We start from the raw sequence: 22,319 nt of genomic DNA, 5'->3' as shown, positions 1-22,319 counted from the left end.
TTCAGTATCCCTCTTGAGCACTGTCTATTGCTTTGAATGGTGGAATTAATGGCTTTAAGATAATTTTTCTACTAATTTTACTCCTTGGATCTTTGGCTGGCTCTCAAAAGGTGACTTAAATTCCTCTCCAGTGCATACCTCCACCTCTCCTGATTCTCTTCAACCTCCTTCATCATCTCATTAAGCATCAGAATTTTGTCTGCCAGCATTATTAAAAAAATATCAACACAATAATGTAAATGATTAAACATGAACAACAGCAGAAGGACCGTGGCAGTCTGATAAATACAGTCAGTTAATGTTGATGTATTACAGGTGATCTCCAATATTTTGCTCTTTACAGAATTTGCTTGTTACCGTTGCATATTTGCATCATATCAACATTTTATTTAACATGTACTGATGAAAAATATTATATTTTGGTCAGGTGTAAGGCCTCCTTCTTCAGAATCATCGTTATTTATTTAAGATTATAGGATTAAAAGTGTGCATATATGCCTATAGTGACGTCTGAAAGAAACAAATTAGGAACTGTTGCTTGCATTCTTCGTAACACTGTCAAACACTTGTCAACCAAAGTCGATCTTGAACCGAACTTGCTCTGCTACGTGACGACGCCGGGGCGTGGCCTCTCAGTTTTCCTAGGCAGCTCCACGCTCTCCGCTGACAGTGAGCGTAGCTAACTGTCACGCACTGGAGTGTGGTGCCATTCAATCTGAGAGGCTAGCCTGTGATCTAATTTATCCGGAGCAGTCACCTCAGGAGCACTTAGCTTTTATAAGACGCTCGGGACTCGTTTTAACTCGTTGTTGACAGGCGACAAAGGGACTCGACAAAGATGTCCAAAGACACGGAAGGAAAGAGTGAGAAAATTATGGATATGGAGAGCAAGGTTCTGTGGTACCCGGATTCTAAGAGGAACACACAGATGGATAAGTTTAGGATACAGGTCAACCAGGACTACGGGCTTAATCTGGGTGAGTGGGGTCGGAGGGAGGGAGCCAGACAGGCTCCAGAGTAGGTGTGCTGGAGAGAATACAAGTCGGATTATTGTGCCTACGAAGCTGCATAACTCAGCTGGATAGAAAAACAGAAACGAGCAGCATCTCTCCCTTTTGCTATGTGTCAGTTCATGTTTTAAAGGCAGTACGATACCTCGCAATCGGCACAGTGTAGTGATGGCTTGCTGTGGAGCATTTCAAGCTAGCTTATTACCATTTGAACACATGTAAAGAACATGTATAGGCGGTGAATCAGCATAAACAAATCTACGAATTTATTGTCTTAGAAGAGTTTTATTAAGGATGATTTACAACCACTCAACCACTCCCTGTTCAGTAATTAGCCGTTTACAAGCCTGTGGTTTCATGTTTTGATTACTTCCAGCTCGGAACTGAAAGACTGTGCGCCTGCAGAGCTGCCAGGATGGAAGAGAGCGGCCTGTTTTAATTGTCTTTCTAGTACCGTGACATTTTAAAGAAACAGGATTTTAAAGGAATGCTGACAAACATGGTCAGCCGGCTAATGAATAAGTAGAGAGGAGACGAAGATAGAAGGATTGGTGCATCAGTGTAGATAGCCGGAGGGAATGTGTGGTTGAAACAATAAAAATAGTATCATCCTATTTTCAACGTGCTGATATCCACATTTCTATTTTCTTAAATCTGGTGTTCCTAATTTCACCAGGTGTTCTGATCCTTGCAGTGTTCCTACATTCCTATAGTGATTAAGTAGATCTCATGGAGAGCAAAACTTTTCCTGTAAATAAAAAGATCTGGCTGTCAGGAATAAGGACCACTTCCCTCTGCTGAAGGTTTTCCCAGATAAATTGCAATTTTATTTTGAGTAAGGATTTAGGAAAGAAGAGATGCCAAAATGTTTCATATCAAAATGTTTCAGTTGGCCTAAGGGGTGCTTATACTAATGTCTGCTCTGATCTCTACAGTCTTTATTTTTACAATAGTAATTGAAAACTTTTGTTCTCAAATAATGACCAATCTTTTGTCTTCTAGCCAACTACAGTGACCTGTACCAGTGGTCAGTGGACTCCTACCCAGAGTTCTGGGGAGAGGTTTGGCGCTTTTGTGGAGTCGTGAGCTCAAAGCCATATGAAGAGGTGAGTCCAACCTTCATGTATGTCATAACCTAAAAATGGGAATAGAGAAATGTGTGTATTTCTTATCCCAGTTTTAAAGCCAAAGACTACATTTCTAAACAGTTTAGGTCACTAAAACATATAGTATTTAATATTTTACTGTACATCAATATAATGGTTATGCTAAACTGAAAACCCAACTAGAAATGAAGAAGGGTTCAGCAATTTTAAATAACGATAATTATTTAATTTCCTGTTTCATCGTCCTAATGCTGCTTAGTTCCAGGATATACCCTCTCACGTGGGTGTGTGAGGTAATAAATAGTGTCTCACACTGTAGTGTGTAGTTCACACGCCCCTTCTGTACACATGGTTAATGTTTCCTCTTCACTCCTTTGTCTAAGCAGACAATAAATAGAGGACAGGCAAACAATTAGCCAGTCAATCAAGCATTTTGTTACAGTCATGCACTGTGGGCTGCACTGTTATATCCCAGTGTTGCCTCGGAGTTTTCTAGGAAATTGTTTATCTTACTTTTAAAATTTTGTTTTTAATTCTTAAATTTTGTTGCAAATACAGTAAAAAGCAGAAAAGGAGAGCATAGCAGTTGTGGAAAATTATTGTCTGGGCAATTTCACGAGAACGATAGAAAGCATCAGAGCTTCTCTGATGTGTCACTCCCCTCTGTGTGTTTTTGCTGTGTGCTTTTATCAGGTGGTGGATGTATCCAAACGCATCTCAGATGTTCCCGAGTGGTTTAAAGGGGCTCAGCTCAACTACGCTGAGAACCTGCTCAAACATGCAGACCATGACAAAGTGGCTCTCTACGCTGCAAGTATGTATATACTTAAGGGTATATTGTGCTGATGAAGGTATAAGAAATTAAAAAGGACAGTTCTGCACCTGATTTTATGATGCTTTAATGGGGGATAACTTCCCTAATCCTGGAGCCAACTCCACACATGTTAATGGGAATTTTTTAAAATGACACCACAAGGCACTCATTTTCTCTTTATTCTCCATCATAAACATATCTCTTAGCGCTCATATAATGTTTGGATTTCTGTTCAGTTTTTTAGCTCTTATTGTTTTTATTACTAGTCCTTCTTTTAATGGTGAATTTTAATATGCTTTTTCCACCACTAATTGTGCAATGCTGTCTCTTGTGTTTTTCTTCCCTGTGCCACACAGATTGTAATTACTTACTGATTTATTTAATCTTCATGTTTGTTTGAGCTTTTTTTTAGTGCAGAGTTGGGAGAGTAGTTGGGCACAGGATTGATGCGTTGTTGTGCATGAGGCTTCATACGTCACTTTGTTATTAGATTAACGGTTCTCTGTCAGGTAATAATGGATAGGTCTGCTTTTATTGCTATGTGTGTGTATATATATGAGGCAAAGTGGGCCCTTGCTCCTGTGTGCAAGCTCCCTCAGGAGCTGTAACACAATTATAAGAAGCCCCATCGGTCACAATGCTGTGCAGCCTCTAAATGTCAGTAAACTATTACTTAGAGAGATAAGAGGACTCTTCCTGTCTGTGGTACTGGATGACGTTGCTCTTTCTTTGTTAAAAATCTTATCTTTCCCATATAACTTCATTTTCTGCAATGTGCGAGATGCCAGGTTATGACATCAGATACACTGTGCTGTCACTACCAACTTGCTTTTTTTTAAATGAGAAGGATAACAGGTGCAAAGTGGCATATGATCATCTTCTTCTACCCTAACCTAAGGGGCTAAACCTAACCAAGTAGTTTTTAGTGCTTAAACTCAACCAGTGGGAGAAAAATGCTGTTGAAGCTGATAAACCTGCAATATGTTCACCCTTCCTCTTGCAACTTTATTGCAGCAATATCAAAACACATCTTTTGTGTAATAAGAGAGCCACAAGTGCCATCCAACAAAACAACATTATGTTACAACCTGAGATAGGAGCGTCAATTCACAAATTGATTACCAACAGAGAAAAATCAAGTGACTGAATTCCTTTTTACTGATTTCCATATTAACCTTTTGGATTTTACAAATATATTTTTGTTTCTGTTTAGGTGTCTTAATTTTACTCTGTGTTTTTATCTATCAGAGGAGGCAAATGAGGAAATTGTGAAGGTGACTTTTGGAGAACTGAGGCGTGATGTTGCATTGTTTGCTGCAGCCATGAGGAAGATGGGAGTCCAGACTGGAGACAGGGTCGTAGGTGAGTCTCGTGTTTAAAGCCTGGTAGCCACACGCTGGTTAATAGCTCATAATTTAGTTCACTGTGATGTGTTAGTTTGTTTCCCTTTAACTCCTGTCCTTTACAACCTCTTCACTTCATCCCTTACTTCTGTCAGTGTGTTCCATGTACTCACTGGTAAGGTCGGCTGGCTGTTCTGGCTCAGGTTGCAGCCTCTTTCTGAATGGTGCCATTTATTTTTTCAAAGTTCATATTTGTATAGGGAGGTGCTTGGTTTTTTTCCAGCCACCACCATTAAGTTTGTTCATATAGAGTCAAGAGTCTGCTGCTGGCTGCGGAAACATACACTGGGCTATCTGGCGATTAGATACGTTGGAGTTTTCAAGCACAGACTGTGAACTTGGTGTGTGGCGAACTTATTATCAGCATCATTCCAGTCTGATTATAGTTGTTGTAGTACTTATGATTAATTTTAAAAAATTACATTTACAAGATCCAGATGAGTATCATTAAATAATGAGATTACCTTTTGTTTTGTTTTGGGTTTTTTTGCCACCATAAAGTTTTAGAATTGTTCATGATTTCTTCACCTGCAGTGGGTTCATACTTTAAAGGTGATGCATGGTTCACAACACTGAGCCTTATCAGTCACTGTCTGTTTCATTATGTGGTATGTGACAAAAATCCAACAATGACATGGCACTTGCCATTTTCTTAGGTGCATCTGTTCAACTGCTTATTAAACCAAATATCTAATCAATCTTCCAATCACACTGGAGCAACTGAGTGCTTTTCAGCACGTAGGCATGGTCAGGGCAGCCTGCTGAAGTTCACACTGAGCATCAGATATGGGAAGAAAGTTGTTTTAAGTGACTTTGAACATGGCGTGGTTGCTAGTGCCAGAAGGTATTCCTGAGAATGTCTGAGTATTTCAGAACCTGCTGATCTCCTGGGATTCACCCACACAACCATCTCAAAGAGAATGGTCTTTAAAAAAAAGGGGGGAAAAAGGGAACATCCAGTGAGCGTCACTTCTGTGGGTGAAAATGCTTTGTTCATGAGAGAGGTCAGAGGAGACTGGTCAGATTGCTTCAAGCTGATGGCAAAGCAAGTCAAATAATCACTTATTTCAACAAAGGTATGCAGAAGAGCATCTGTGAAAATGTGGAACCTGCAGCTGGGCTACAGCAAGAGAAGACCACAGTGGGTACCACTCCTGTCTAAGAAGGAAGCTAAGAATAAGAAACTGAGGCTGCAGTTTGCACGGGCTCACAAAAATTGGACAATAGAAGATTGTTTAAATGTCAGAACATATCTGAGTATTGTCGCTGACTGTGTCCATCCCTTTATGGCCACAGTGTACCCATTATGTGATGGTTGCTTCCAGTAGGATATTGTACCATATTACAAAGCTCAAAAATCTAAGCCTGTTTGAACATAACAGTAAGTTCACTGTACTCACATCAGATCAGATCTGAGTCCAATAGAGCACCTTTGGGATGTTTGGGATGTGGCAGACTGGGAGATGTCAGGGACATGCAGGTGACAAATGAAGTGAGTGTCTATTGACATGTCTATACTGTGGTATTATCAGGGAGTTCAGTTACACTAAGATTTTTCAGATCTTAGTATGTATAAAAAAATATTCTGACCATCGTCAGTAGGGTGCTAGAATCCGAAGTCATAAAGTAAATCAAGGAGGGGTTTCTGCTTTTGTTACAAGGCAACAACGTGGTAAATCTCTAAGACTGTTTATGAGCTTATTGTTTGGTTTCTGAGCTGGGTCTGTTGAGGAATGGTCACGGTGTATATGAAAGGTTCTGGCTATGTGTGTTCAGAAGGAAGATGAATATTGCGGTAGGGAGATCCATTAGCTAAATGACCTGTTCTCTGTGGGAATCTCATTAGAAAGACGAGAAGGATGGAGAAAGGCAGAGGGGGGCTAGAGAAACAGGGAAAAGGAGAGAGACCAGCTACATCATTCCTTTTTTCTCCTTTATCCCAATTACTTTCCTCGCATGTCTAAACACGAATGTGTGTGTGTGTTTGTGTGTTTAAGACAGAAACGTCCTTGTCCCCCAAGTTGTAGCTGAAATGTCTTGTCAGTGTCTGTAATCCAGGAGATATATAAGCACTTAGCTGATGAAGCCTGGCATGCTTTGTAGTGGACCCTGGGCCAAACTCGCACACACATACACATGTATTCTCCCGTTCACGTGCTTTTCATTGCTCTCCTTGGTCCCTTTAACTTCAGCATAATCCTACACCTTGTTAAGAAGCCTCTATCTTGCCTGACCACCATTCAGCCGCTACTTCTTTTGATTTTTGTGTTATTTAAACACATACTTAAACTAAACTAAGTATACGGAGTATACGTGTGTTTCAGTTATAGCAATTGCAGCAGTAGTTGCATTTATGTATTAAGCTAAAAGGAACAGAAGGTTTAAAAAAGAAATTGTTTATCATCCAATTTGATTGTTACCTATTGGCTACCCCCATTAGACTTCCTTGTCCAAGAAAAGTTTGGTTTTAATTTGGTTGGTTTTAATACTAATATTAATATTAAAAAAATAAAAGGTTCTTATGTTGCCTTACTATTACTGAGAAGTATTAGATCACATCTCTAAAATAAAATTTGTTTTATTTATTTTTTATTTTATTATTGTTAACTATAGTAACATCTCTGGTTTTACAGATCAGTTTTGACTCATGCATATTTACTTTAAGAAAAGGGTTTAAAAAAAGGGGGCAGCTCAGATTTAAATATTTTTGCTTTGTTGTGTTTTTATTTTGCTCACCATGGTACGTTTCCTCCTGAGAAGATCTTGTCCAACATCATAGATGGCAAACAAATTGTTACATGTGATATTGTGACCCCTGCAGTCCAGTAGTCATATCAAGGACTAGACGTTTTCCTTTATTTTTCTCAAGGAATGACACTCACAGGTTTGCCTTTTCCAAAACTTCCAGTACTCTTCAATTCCATGCATAGCTGGTTCACATCACATTATGTCATGTTCGCCTGACTTGCTGGGCATGTATTGCCAGAAGGAGCATTTTCCATGGAAAGGGGCAAAACATTCATCTACTGTCACCTCTGCCCCTGGGTTGAACATCAGTGAAAGGAGCTGGATCCATCTCTTCCATATATCCCTATGTCAGATGTTGCTCTAGTATCGCTGTTGTAAAATCTGAGGACTCCTGATATTATTCAAAAGGTCTGAAGTGATATTGTTCCTGGGAAATTTGGTCTGTAAGTGATGATGTATGAACCCTGCTTCTGGGTCCAAACTACTCTGCGTTTATTAAGGTTGTTGTGTTTTTAATATGTTTTAATGCTTTGTATCTTGTTCTATTTAATCTGAACAAGCCCCTAAAAAGGCAGTAATCATTGTCGGCCTCTCTCGGTTTTTATTACCACTATTCATTTTAAAGCTCAGTTTTTAAAACCTTACGATGTAACTACAGCCCAGCCCATGCAGCAGTAAATGAATGACTGACTTCGTATTGTGGATGGATTATCTCAGTTGTTCTCCTGACTGAAGTTTAGTCCGTTTACAGCATCTTTTTCCTGCCATGCAATTGCATTTGTCCCTAACCATCGGGAACCCTCACGTTAACTTTTACTGAATGGAAAAAAGTTAGCATTCATCCTCATGCTTCACTGTGTTTATATTAATGCTTACCATAGCTGTGTAGCTATCCACCATGTAGCACATCATTATAGACCAGCTACCCCAACTTCAGTAACCCTACACAACGTCACTGATGTTTAGTTTTTTGTCTTCATTTATGTCGGAAGCAGTATCAGAGCTGTATGTTTTAATTTTTTCAGAAATCCCTCAGTCAGAAAATGGTATGTTTGGGTGAAAACTAGCGAGCTAACTCCCTGCTAACTTCTAACTCTGTTAAATTACATAAATTCTGTTTTCGTGGATGCCTGGATGTTAAACTTGATTGGTAGAGCAGCCACACTGATCATTTTATTAAAGATGAAAGAATTTAGACAGTTTGTAACTCTCAGTGATGCCGCGGTGTTCATTTGACTTTGGGACCTGAAGCAGAGTTTGGACCCGGAAACGGATAATGAACTCAAACTTAAAGACCAGATAGTTCTGCCTGTTGATGTGTCCCAGTGATTATCAGTTTTGTTGTTGCTGGATCTGTACATTCTAGCAAGAAGAACACCAGTATAGGGCTCCAGGTGTTCCTCATCACTGTCATTCCAAATGTCGCCATTTACTTTTTTTTTTTTCCAACGTCTGTGATAGCAATGATGACTCTCTTTAGTGACAATGGCATAAACCGATCAAAACACGTCTTGGTGTCACTTATTCTTGTCACAGCAAACTGGGTAATGCCAGGGGTCATTTGCAGCAGTTGCCCTGCCATGTAAGCCAGGAGGTACTGGACTCCAAAAGATATAACCACTTTTGGATTTGTATGTTTCAGCAGAAGCAGGAGCAGCTTCAGCACCTGTTACCTCCTTATCAGATGTATCTATATTTATCTATATCATCGTCCTTCTCAGAAAGAGGGTCATCCATACTGCTATGCTGTTGATGCAGAAGATATGATCCAGAGCTTTCATTTAAAATCCATTTTCATTGAGGCAGTGGAGATAAAGGGGGCTGTTTGTTCAGGGAAGGAGGCAAACAGGTAAATAGAGAAGCCCCTAACTTCTCTCTGACAGTGTTGGTAAGCAGAGTGTGTTCATGATTTCAGTTTTAGCACTTTTATTGTTTTATAGCGTTATATTATAACTGGTTCAAAACAGACCCCAACAACATAAATGTCCTAATTTTCACCAGAGGATTTTATAATTTAATGAAATTGTTCTTTTCTTTTTAGTTTTGTTTAAATAAAGTTTAAATAGAGACTCCTGACAAAGTCAAAAAGCCTTGATGCAATAAAATAAATGTAAAAAGCACTTTAAAACTTAAAAAAGGGTCATTGCTGGGAATCACTTCACTCAGTAATTCCCAGCTTATTTAAAACCTTGCAGGCTCAGTATGTAGTTTTCAGTTTTACGTAGGTATTTACTTAATTTTTTGTTTGTTTGTTTCAGGAAAAAAAACATTATCGAATTATAGTAGCCAATGTGGCTAAATAACTGGATCACACTAAAGTGCTTACTGTCAACATGAGGAGAAATTTGTCTCTTATTCATTGCCAACATGCACGTATACTTGACACCTTAGCATTCATGAATAAACTGGTAGGGCAGTGTGTTATACTGATGCGTAAGCAATACTCTCACAGTGTAACAAATTAGTCTTTCATAATAACAGCCACAGAGGCCGTCAAACAGGTTTTGGTAGTAAGATTACGATCCGTGACGTAATTTGCTCCCGGCCAAGGTAAGGAGATATTAGTCTAGGAGCCAGCGTAGCAGGGTGGTGATCTGTCAGCCCAAGATGTTATCAGGCAGTATCAGCATCCTTGTTGCAGCAAGAGTATGCATAATAACCATAAAAATCAATTTATACATAGGGATTATCAATATAGTTGCTATTTGCCTTTGACCAGTCAGCTTGTCTAGCAGGAACTACCAGTTGTTTTATGCTTTATTAGTTTAGATAAGACACATTATGAACAGCTCTATGTTTAAAGGTAGCATGGTAGCTCCAGTCATGCGTTTATTACGACTTTGTCATGCATGTCATAATGATCTAGCTTTTTTCCTGCTCAAATGAAACATTGATCAATCAAAAATCAAATGCAGTAGATTTGGTAATTTTCGGAACTTTTATGGTAAATGGCCTATATTTGTATAGCGCTTTACACATCCAGTCATCCACCCATTCACACACAGGTGATGGCAAGCTACATTGTAGCCGCAGCCACCCTGGGGCGCACTGACAGAGGCGAGGCTGCCGAACACTGGCTCCACCGGGCCCTCTGACCACCACCAGTAGGCAACGGATGAAGTGTCTTGCCCAAGGATACAACGACCGAGACTGTCCGAGCCTGGTCTCGAACCGGCAACCTTCCGACTACAAGGCGAACTCCCAACTCTTGAGCCACAATCGCCCCTTTATGATGACTGGAGGCTGGAGGGAAGTTAATTTGAACAGTTTACAGTGGGATTGTCCCAAAAACACAAAACAGGGTTAGCTAGAAAGGTCTGACTGTGCTGAATCAGCAACATATTAGCAACTTATTAGTTAATTGTCTAAAATATATGTGTTATTGGCACAGCATAAGCTTATAAGTGTATAATAAGCTTAGAGACATTGTAACATTGCAAGGTCAAAATTATAATTTAAGTTTACTCTATGAAAGAATTACCAATAATAATAATAAGAATGGATTGCATTTATATAGCGCTTTTCGAGACCCTCAAAGCGCTTTACAATTCCATTATTCATTCACTCACTGGTGGAAGCAAGCTACTGTTGTAGCCACAGCTGCCCTGGGGCAGACTGACAGAAGCGAGGCTGCCATATCGCGCCATCGGCCCCTCTGGCCAACACCAGTAGGCGGTAGGGAGAAGGATCTTGCCCAAGGACACAACGACCAAGACTGTCCGAGCTGGGGCTCGAACCAGCAACCTTCCGACTATAAGACGAACTGCCAACTCTTGAGCCACGATCGCCCACCTTGCTATTAATTATTCTTTACTTTTCTCTGTTTGCTTGCTTGCCTTGGTCACCATTTCACTTATTGATCCAGGAATATGTCACTGCAAGACAGTAGTTATGGTCTCAGTTCAACTTGTTAAGAATGAAATATTCCTGAGTATTTCCTCGCTCTTCTTTGTATCCAGATTGTTTTATTTCACTGTCTCTCTCTCTACATGTATTTCTTCTTCGTTTCTTTGATATTTTCCAAGATTCTGTCATTTAAGTTTCCCCCCTACTGAACTTTTTCAGTATGACTACAGATAAGACTACAAAAGCACAGCTGTTTTATTGTACTACTTTTGAATAGCATATGACTACAGAGCCTGACAAATAAAGCAAATTTTTGCTGCTTTGAAATCTGATTAATCTATGTGCATTCTGGCTCTGAAGTGTTCTAAACGAGTTACTGTGTACTTTTACTACTTCTATTAATACTCTATTATTTACTACTCTATATCTTTATATTTTTAAAAGTCATCATATTCATGCTAATTTTTTAATAAGGAAACCTTTATTTAAAATTCTGCACTGAACTGTATTATCCTCCTCTCCCTTCCCGTGTTAGGCTACCTACCCAATGGTATCCATGCAGTGGAGGCAATGTTAGCCGCAGCCAGCATTGGAGCTATTTGGAGCTCAACATCTGTTGACTTTGGAGTCAATGTAAGGACTTTCCTTTATTTCTTAATTTATATATGTTTGAGTCTGACTTTTTTTTTCCTCTGCTGAATTAAAGCTGTAATAAACCAGCTGTATTTAATCTTAGATGTAGTTTATATATTTGTGGATGTAAGTTAGGTAGTAGTATACCCGTAGTAGTATTAGGGTTGTTGTATTATATTTCCTCTTGGTCTTTCATCAGCTCTTATTGGAGGATCGGGGAGTAGACTTTGCCTTTAAGATTTCTTTCCGAGTCTTTTTTTGCCTTTGGTCTCAGCATGTTTTGATCTTCTACTACCCCTACTGGCAGATCAGAGAATTACCATTGCTACCATGAAATAACCTGTGGATTTGGATTCTGCTCCACTCTTGTTTCCTTTTTGTTATAAAATGGTTTTATTTTATTATGTATTTTATTATTCCATTTTATTATTGTATTCCGTTATTATTCTAGGTTTATCTTGAAAGTGTGTATGTGTGGAGTTTTTTGGGTTTTTTTTGGGGGGGGGGCGTTGTTTGTTTGTTTGTTTTCTCTTGAAGGTGTGTGTTTTTCTCAGATATAAGGGTTTTCTATATATTTGTTCTTAATTAAATTCCTAATTTTGAACTCTGTCTTTCTCTTTTTTTTAGGGCGTCCTTGACAGGTTTTCTCAAATTCAGCCTAAACTGATCTTCTCTGTTGCTGCTGTAGTGTACAATGGGAAAACACACGACCACATGGAAAAGCTAATCAGTGTTGTGAAAGGTTGGTTTTCATATTGGAGAAAGACATTTAGCAAATAATATATATATATATATATATATATATATATATATATATATATATATATATATATATATATATATATATATATATATATATATACTGACAATAATTAGAAATTAATGACATGATCATAACACTGACATTACTCTGTGCAACTTGCTGGCTTTAACTATGTTTGAGGGTGAAAGAGAACATAAAACTTTAGCCTTTTTCGCGCTCTCTTCTAGGTTTGCCAGACTTGCAGAAAGTTGTTGTGATTCCTTACGCTCGCACCAAACATGAAACTGACCTTTCCAAAATCCCCAACAGGTGTGTGTCTGTAAATAAAATGACACTGTTTTTAAACTGAGAAACAAAAAGAGACATGCTCTACGTCTATTTTACTCTCCCCACAGTGTATTTATGGATGACTTCTTGGCATCTGGGCGTGGCGAGGGTGACCAGTTCCCTCAGTTGGAATTTGAGCAGCTTCCCTTCAATCATCCTCTTTTCATCATGTATTCCTCTGGAACCACAGGAGCTCCTAAATGTATGGTCCACTCTGCTGGGGTAAGAAACTCAATGGCTTGCACTTGCTCTGAATTAAAAGACTTTAGTTTAAATACACAAATACACAGTATTTTTCACACACGTGCACACACACACACACACACACTGCTTATAACTTTATATAATAAAAAAATCACAATGCCATCACTGATTAAAGCCCATGGGTTACTGTGTATGCTTGTTTGTCCTTGTATAACATAAAACATAATTGCTGTTTTTGTAGCTCATGCTTTGTTACTGCTCCACAAGGGGTAGAGGCAGAGGCAGCTGTCTCACTTACTTAGAAAAAACCCACTCTGGTCACATCTGTTTGCAAAGCTCTCCTGGGCTGACCCATGTGTAAAGAGTCTGATCCTCTCTAAAAGACTAGATTCATATTTTCAGGAAGACAAATAGGGAAAATTTTAAGGAAGCATTTGTTTAGTAAAACATCACATCATCATTAGTGAAACATCGTCGCATCAGTCAGCAGATTGCAGATTGATGCCCAGTTGTCATGAAATTATGGATTGCTGGATTTCCATCTTGTCAACATTGAAAGCATTTCTCATTTATGCTGAGTCTTGAAGCCAATTCCCGACCTTGAAAACAGAAGTTGGAAAAAAATCATTTAGTTGCTGGATGATTTGTGATGTGTGCTATAGAAATAAAATTTCCTTGATTACACACATCCTGTTTAATATGAGAAAAACCTGTTTTTATGACTTAGCAAAATATGAAGGCTTTTTAATGTTATGATATCCATTGTGTGAGTGGAGATTACTTCATGGTCTTATCTGTATTGTTCTTTTTTGAAAGGGCATTAATCCAATTAATTAATTTTTTTTAATGCTGTTGAACATCTTACTGAGATCACTTTTAGTATCCTAACAAAGCAGTTCCAGTAAGACATCTGCTGAAATGGTCTGCTGTTTCATTCCGCTTCCCAACACAAGATGGCAGCAGACCTCCATCGGCAGATCCTAGAAAAGGTTACTTGCTCTCCAGAGAGTGCATGAATGACATTTTCCTGCAACACACCACATCAGAGGTAGGGATAGTGTGAGAAGAATATTTGATTTCAAAAAGACCACTGGACTTTGAAAGCTGGAGCACTCACCATTTCAAATGGTTTAACCCACTCAAACAAATGCATTCAGGCATTTTCACTAAACAGTTGGTCTTGCACTCTGTCTGTCTGAGGGAAGTCTCCCCCAAAAAACAGATTTTTTTTTAGGACTTTTTCAGTTATCTTGTAATAAAATAATTGCGACATAAGAATACAACAGTGAGTTAGGATCAGCATATGGACCATAAGAAATGGAAAGCATACTCTGAGAGAATGTGAAAGGTAAAGAGCATTCTTACTGAGGGCTCAGGTACACTACAGGCCACATTCCAACAGCACTTTATTCTTTAAAGGCTTTTAGCTGTCATGCACACACTCACACCCTGATGGGTGCATCAAGAGCAATTTAGGGTTCGGTATTTTGCCCAAGGCCAACTTGACAGCTGGGGATCAAACCACTGACCTTCCGATTAGTAGATGACCCGCTCTACCACCTGAGACACAGCTGCGCGGTTCTTAAAAAAGAAAAAAATTCAATTTGATTTTTAATGGGCTCATACTTTGCCTCTCTGCACCCAGTTTTTTTTTTTCCTTTCCTCCTTTTGCTGTTTCCAACTTGGCTTTTACTCTCTCACCTTCCTTTCACATTGGTTTTATACTCTAAACTTGCATTCCTTTTTCTAAGTTCTTCTTTTAAGATTCTCATCAGGTTAGTTTTCCTCTGCTTTCCCTTCTCTCTCCTACAGTATAGCTTCCTTTTCTTTCTTTCCCTTATTGTCTCTCACTCTGTCCCCTTCTCTTTCCTTTGTCCCCCCCCCTCCCTTTCTCCCCTTGCAGCCGATAATTGGACAGTAATGCGTTGGTGAAAACATTTCGTACTGTGACGCTGGCAGTCCTCTCTGGCTCAGCCAATTAGCCTGGGTACTGTTGTGCTTTCTGCTTTGTTACGGCTCTGTTAACATGCTGTCAGTAACAAGATGGCACGCACCAAAGGATGGGTATGGCAGCTGAGTCCAGCTAAAGACTATATGCACACACAAACACACGAATACTTGGAGCACCTGTATCTATGTAAGGATGGGCTCAAAACCGAAATACACGGTCAGATACGTGCGTACCCTTCACCAGCAATAATAATGTACCCAGCTGTGATATGCTGGAGACTGTAAGAGAATTCACACTTAACCACAAACTCCCCTTTTAGTCTAAAAATAAAGTGTCATGTGTCGAAGCCTTGTCAGAACTGTTGCATCGAATTTTTTAAACATGAGTGACACGTGTCAAATTTGTGTCAGCTCAAATGAACTAAACTTTACTGACAGATAATAATGAGATAAATCCATTAGATTACTCGTCAGTCTCTAATACTTGTTGTCTTTTTAGGGCTCTCTCATCCAGCATCTGAAAGAACACATTCTCCATGGCAATATGACCAGCAGTGATGTCATCATTTACTACACTACGGTAGGCTCACAACCTGTTCAAAGTGACACACTGTTTGAATATTTCCAAGACCTTTTTAAGAAATGTATTTTAACAGGTCCCCACACTCTCTTTCTCCCATACCTCAAATACCAGCTGGTGTTTAATGTTTAAAAGTTTAACTTTTCATTTGCAAGTCAGGTAAAAAGGCTGAGATTACCAGTGAATCCTTCTATTTTGCATTAACCAATGGTAGTTTTAGTTGATAGTAGCAGTTGATTTACTTGAACAAAACCTCTGATGAATAGGTCAAGTCCACTCAAGTGTCTTCTGAATGATTTCGTTCAAAGATTTTAAACGTGTGGATTTATATCTGTAACACCTTTTTACAAAATTACTTTCTTTTACTCATGTTTTTCTTTTAATATATTCCTTGGATCATGTGAAAATCTGACAGGTTTTTTTGATGTGGTGTCCAAGCATGCATCAACTTAAATTTCCCTGAATTAGAAGTAAACCTGTCATTCATTTGCAATGTATAAGGGTGTTTTCAGATTTTATTCTGTTCTGAGTTCCAGCTATTGGATTCAAGTAATCTGTTGAAATATACATAACATACTTTAGCCGATGTATCTGAATAGCTTGTTTTATTCCTAAAAAGCAGTCAGAAAGACAAATGATAATTATTTAGAGCAAGTCAGAAGATAAACATCATGAAAAGCTTAAACTCATCAAATGTTTGGCAATACCGGCCTGAAATAAATTAAACTTCTTGAGACATTTTATTTAAACTGATTAATTCACTGAGTTTCAGCAGTTTCAGCGGTTTTGTAAAAGTCTCTTCACTGACAGTTTTTGTGCAGCAGAACCAAAATTCACTTTATTCGCATGTGAAGACAGGTGCCAAAGCAGTATCTCAGCATGCAGTAAAATGAGAAAAATAATCAGGTGAATCACAGTCTGCTGCAGATGTCCGTTTTGCTACACTCTGCTTTATCCGTGTTAAGACGAAAGGTGTTTTATACCAGATAAACTGACCACTGTGTTTGCACGTGTGGTCTTAGACTGGCTGGATGATGTGGAACTGGCTGGTATCTGCACTGGCAGTGGGAGCCTCTGTTGTTTTGTATGACGGTTCACCACTAATGCCGACTCCCAATGTACTGTGGAACCTGACAGACCAGTTGGGGTGAGTTAGCCGCACAAACGTGTGCGCACACACACACACACACACACACACACACACACACACTGCATGGGGAGGATAAAAAAAGGAAATGACAGTGGCTAATTGTGCTGAAAGAGGATATGCTCTTTGTACTTATTATACAAGTTGTTTTTAACATGTTTGTTTATATTTTCCTAGAGTTTTCAGTGTTTTGACCTGCTGAGACTGTACTTTAGTAAGTGAAGCTTTAGGTTTTGGCACCAGGGCTTCTAAAATGATATTCCATTGTGCCTTAATTGTCTAAAAAATGGACACTCCAAATTCTTAATAGATCGTACTGACAGCTATTGTAGCTTTAATGGAACTGAAGTCTGGGAAACACAGCATTCTTAATAAGGGATAAGTTTTAGAGTTTTCCTTTTACTGTATAGTGCTGAGAAAATCAGAAAAAATCATACAGTTTTGTTTTTTAGGACCCTTGTAAATGCTCATACAATGGACATTTATTATTCACTCATTAACATATTACTTATGAAATTAGAAGAGATAAGGGAAAATCATCAAAATGATGGATTGTTTGTAAAGGAGGACATGGAAGAAATGAAGGGAACATATAGTGGTTAACTGAGATAACTTTGTTATATTTTTGGAATATTTTAAACAAATTTATATGAATAGAAATATGTTTGAAAAACAAAAAATTAAACAGATTTTTAAAAGTTCCCAAAACTTGTCATGTCACAAGCTACCAGGCAGCAGCTATGTGACAGTTTTACCGTATGATGTATTGGCATTTGGAATGAACATAATTGTAGTTTCACATATCTCTAAAAGAAACCAGCTCAAACTTACAAAAGACACCCTGAACTCCATTATTGATTGCCACAAATGAGCTGCCTTGCTGTCATTTTGAAAGTGCGCAGTGAAGTGTTGCGCTCAGCTGAACAGACTGTTCCAAGTCAGCAGGGTCAGTAGTCCTTTAAGCTTTTTGATATGGAGATTGATGGTGATGTTCATTTGGATGAACCTAAAAACCCATGCAAGACAACCACAGATACCAAAGCCTAGATCTGGGTATTCAATTCAGAGGACGTTCACCTCATAAGATGCACAATGTGGATCATATTAAGACAGGAATTTCATTTCATTTTTGAATATCATGCCCGCATTGAAACATGGTTTAGCTTGTCAAGATTTATCAAATTCAGAGATTGTGGGTTTTTTTCCCCACTGTAAATTTGCTTCATCTAAATAAATTGATAATGCAAAACAAGATTTAAAGGTGAATTTGCTACTGGGTTTAGAGAGTTTGACATTGTTTAAACTGTCTAGTCTACAAAGTCAATATTTCCAGCAAATCCTCTATCTTGGTAAATGTCCTAAACACACCTCCCACCACCACTATCAGAATCAAAAATACTAAATGTTAAACTGGGTATTGATCCTTCGTAGTTCAGTTGCTCTGTCGTTGGCCTTTGACATCAGTGATGACCAATAGGATTGGCGTCAGAGACGTTAACATACACTGATTAGTCTAACACCTTAAGCCTTTTTATGCACGCTCTTTACTTTTCCCTTAGACATAAACAACTACATTGTCAACTTAGTTTTTTTTCTGTGTAAAATATGTCATCTGTCTGTCCTCCACTCTGCATTGTACTCTCCTGATGCATAGCAGAGTTTTTTGATGACAAAAATGCTAGGTGAAAAAAAATGGTGAAGATGAGTGATAAACAGATGTTTCTGCAAATCTACAAACACATTACACTCCAATTTAAAAATCAAACTAGCAGTCAGAAATATCCTTCTGTTTCTCTCTCATTTGATGATTATAATGATGATGATGTTTATTGATCGGTGTTGCTGCTCCACTCTAAACATTGATTTTAAGGCATGCAGAAGTCTGGGTATGAAGTTGTTAAGGTGTCTGCGGGTGTCTGTGCAAACAGAGATCCATCTGTGTTGCACATATCAGTTATTTGTAGATGTGCAACATGAAACTACAGCAAGGCAAATGAAATTTATTATGAATCTTATAATATTTATGTTATTTTAGTGCATAAATTGCCAATCGCTTTGACCTGTGTTACTCCCTGACATCATCATCCACCAGCACAACCTTAAACCTCTGTTATCATTTGACTGCAGAAGGGATAAAGACCAAATGGTCAAGGATTCAAGTGTGCATGTAGAGAAGCAATTAATTGATTCAAATATGATAGAGAAGATGGTCAGCACATATTTTTCCTCATTGTTTGCTATGTAGTCTGTTTCTCAAAAGCTATGCAAGTGCTCTGCACCAGTAGATATACTCATAGCATTTCCAATTAAAATTTTAGTTTTAGGACATGGCATAATGGTCTGTGAGAAAGTGGAAAATAGCAGGGGATAATTGCCTGCAAAATACAATATACAAGTTTCCAGCAGTAGTATGATATGCTATTTTGACCAGCAGTATATTTTATCATCCACTAGAAACAAAACTGATATGGAGTATTTTTGATGGATTCTGATTGTATTCATTAAAAATAATATATGATAATGATCTCTCTGTAATAACCTACTGCCACAATTTTAAAGAATTGAAATTATAGTTAGAAAGTGTTCAAAAAGTGAAATATAGAGATGATAAAGATGATAGAATAAACTGTATTATGTAACTTTCCCCAAAGAAATGCCCAGTAACACTTCATGGTTTATTATTACACCAGAAATATTTGCTTTTCTTATACTTGGCATCTACATGGATTGTGAATTGCATTTAATTAAAAAACAATGTAGCCTATATTTACTAGCCTGTATTTAGCATTTTTGAGCAATTGCACAATTTCGAGCGACAGCCGTATGTTTTGTTATGTGGGGCTCCTGACTGTAACTGTGCATCATTTTATATGCTCAGCCAAGCTGTGGTTAAATTATGAAAAGAAATGTACTGTGGTCAGCAAAAGCAAAACCCTTTAAGGTAGCAGACCCATCTTCAGAGATGGCATATTGCCTTCAGCAAGAATTGGAATAATGGGGAGAACATTTTGACACATGGGGAGTAGCTCTAGTGCCAAGAAAAAGTACTCCTGCTGAAACTATTAACAGGATCAGTATGTAGGTCCTGACACCAAATTTCATTGTTAGTAGTCATTTCAGTGATCAAATATATTAGGATCTTCAAATGATGATTGGCTACTTGGTAAAATGGATGAAATCGTAGATATTGTTCCAGTTTCTTGTATCTGATGAGGCAGTTGCCTTTGTATTTCAACACATAGCTTGTATATGTGCAGATTTTAATTTTTAATTCAGGAGCCTTTAACAAATGTATTGCATTAACTGTTTAGAAATTGCAGCCATATTTATTCATAGTTGTAATTGGACAATTGACGCACAAGCAGTTTCATTGCCAGATGAGGCCTGTGCCCTCATTATTCCATCACAAATTAAACCGATAAAAGATCTGGAGTTGACTCAAAAGTGTGGAATTTGTAGCATACTGGAAATTAGGTTTAAAGAGATTGATGCAATTAAAGAAGGCCCTCAGAGAGAGAGAAAAACTTTTAACGGCAAAAGGCCTGAAAGACTACAAAAACACAACTAAAGCAGATAATGGCAGAATTATTTCCTTTATTAAGAAAACCGAAATCAAGAATACTCTGAAGCGTATCATTGTCAGGATCTACAATCAAGGGATGTCTTAATGACTATAAATAGAGTGCAAACCACTGGTTACAGTCAAGAACAAGAAGAGCAGATTATAATTTGCCAGAAAACTCCAAAAAGTGTCCGCACAGTTCTGGGGAAAAAAGAAGCAAAATGACAAAAAAGTAGAATTGTCCGGATGCTTATGGCCCTGTATGTCATGGAACTATTCAATGAGCAAGGTAAGAGTGCTGTTAGCAAAAATACCCACATAATTTAATGAAAGGCTATCACCATGACAGAAAGATGGATAGAACCTTTTAAACTGTGTGAAGATCAGCTAAGAGCTGATGTCAGCGCTATTAGCAAGTTTCTAGTGCTATGTTTAAAACAAAAATCCTCTGGGAAAGACTGACATGAATTCTTTCACAGATTGATCTTCTCAATTCAAGGTGGACATTTTAATTGGGACTAAATCTGCTAGAGCCCCAGGAAGTGTGGAACATACACTGAAGCATCCCCATTTTGCCTTGAGGTTTATTGGTTAGTGTTTCATGATAATGATTTAACAGTTGACTTTATGCTGAATAAAATATTTTAAATTATAGGAAAAGATTAGCAGTTGGAGCACATTTGCTGTGTTTGATGATGTGGAAAGAAAAAAAACAAAAGGTGAGGGGAGGCTGAGGTTTGTGGAGCATCTCTGAAGAGATGTTTATTTTAATTGGTTGCACATATTGATTTTGAGATTATCCATAACAAATTTTAGGCATTTTACTAGTTCTTTGTTTACAAGTAAATTGTTATGGTTATGAGGTAGAAAAATCTACCACCAATACTTCAGGACCACATCTTTGCAATCCAGTCCACAAAATGCCTACAAAATGCCACATATAAATCACATAAAAGTATCAGTCATTAATTCACTTCAATTTTGATCTCAGTCTCCTATTTTAAATGTCATGAAACTGTTTCTGGGCCTCTAAATTTCTGTTTGTGTTGCTAGGCAACATCTAGATAAACTGGAAAGGGTTGACAAGGCTGGGAGACTAGTGCTGAATTCCACCGCACAATATTATTAAAACAGTATTATGTTTTCATGTCTCCTCTTTTCTTCCCTGCAGCTGTCCCTCAGAAACATCCTGTAAGCTTCATTAGAGATAATAGTATTTTTAGAAGTCTTCTCTTTCTGCTTCTGAGTTAATTTCAGTGTTGGGATTCAGGCAAATATCAGAGACATTTAAATTCTTATTAAAAAGCTATTCATGTTATCTTTTAGTTGTGGCAGTTACACACACAAAAAAAATTAGCTCTAAGATCTTTTGCCAAGTATAGATCTTCATAGCCTAGTATCACATTTGCTATCTTAATCCAAAGGTAATACTCTGATTGCAATCAAACTTTCTAGGTGTGCAGTTATGCAGCTGGGTTACTAACCAATCAGAATATCAATGGTCATGAAATGAAATAAAATTCAAGAATTTTTAGAGTTGGGAAGGGAAAATTACCACTAGTAATGGGTCACAATGGGGCTTTGATGAAAAGCAGAAAGCTGTATTTACTTTGGCAATGGTAAAAGCTGCCAAAAGCCATGAAGGGATCTGAATACCTAAAGGGACCAAGTGATGGAAAATGTTCCTTTGGATGTCATCTCTAAACTAAAACATTCAGACAAGCAAGAAATACAAACATTTAATTGAATAGAAGGCATTCCAAATCTTTCAAGGAAGAAAGTCAGTCACTAAATGTATTACAGTAAGGTGTCATACTTTAGTTGATTTACCAGCCAGAGTAAAAATTAAATTAGCAGTATTTCTGAGGAGAGCCAAAAAAATACATTTTTATTCAATGGGTTCTATGTATGAAGTGGCCACAAGATTTATTCAAGGGTTTTCCCCTCAATCTTTTGTTCATTATGTTTTGAACTAATATGTCCGGGAAAACCCCTCCTCCACTCTTGTGCCAACGACTGCCGTGTGGAAGTCTTATCTTTAATTACTGCCAGATGAAATTCTCAGTTATTTATTAATTTTATTCTTTGGAAGAGATTCAGTACAGTACAGACAGTTTAACAGATTGCATCTTGCCAGCTCAGCTACAGTTTTAGACATGTGGGCTTAACAATTAAAATATCCACTTCTTCAAGCTGGATCCATCTATCTATGGTACATGGTAAATA

At 38.0% G+C, this 22,319-nt stretch overlaps 1 protein-coding gene across 1 annotated transcript in view; it reads left to right on the top strand.

Moving 5' to 3' along the window:
- Nucleotides 1-838: 838 nt before the first annotated feature.
- The window catches only part of aacs (acetoacetyl-CoA synthetase), a 40,141-nt gene continuing 18,660 nt past the window's right edge, over nt 839-22,319 (top strand). The window contains exons 1-10 of the mRNA XM_039621253.1: nt 839-977; nt 2,013-2,116; nt 2,810-2,930; nt 4,179-4,292; nt 11,463-11,560; nt 12,188-12,302; nt 12,551-12,632; nt 12,719-12,872; nt 15,304-15,384; nt 16,407-16,531. Of these exons, the coding sequence (XP_039477187.1) occupies nt 839-977; nt 2,013-2,116; nt 2,810-2,930; nt 4,179-4,292; nt 11,463-11,560; nt 12,188-12,302; nt 12,551-12,632; nt 12,719-12,872; nt 15,304-15,384; nt 16,407-16,531 (1,133 nt within the window). The remainder of the gene's footprint in view (nt 978-2,012; nt 2,117-2,809; nt 2,931-4,178; nt 4,293-11,462; nt 11,561-12,187; nt 12,303-12,550; nt 12,633-12,718; nt 12,873-15,303; nt 15,385-16,406; nt 16,532-22,319) is intronic.

The sequence above is a fragment of the Oreochromis aureus genome, linkage group 12, assembly GCF_013358895.1.
Source record: "Oreochromis aureus strain Israel breed Guangdong linkage group 12, ZZ_aureus, whole genome shotgun sequence".
Lineage (NCBI taxonomy): Eukaryota > Metazoa > Chordata > Actinopteri > Cichliformes > Cichlidae > Oreochromis > Oreochromis aureus.
This window is presented reverse-complemented; position numbering and strand designations above follow the sequence as displayed.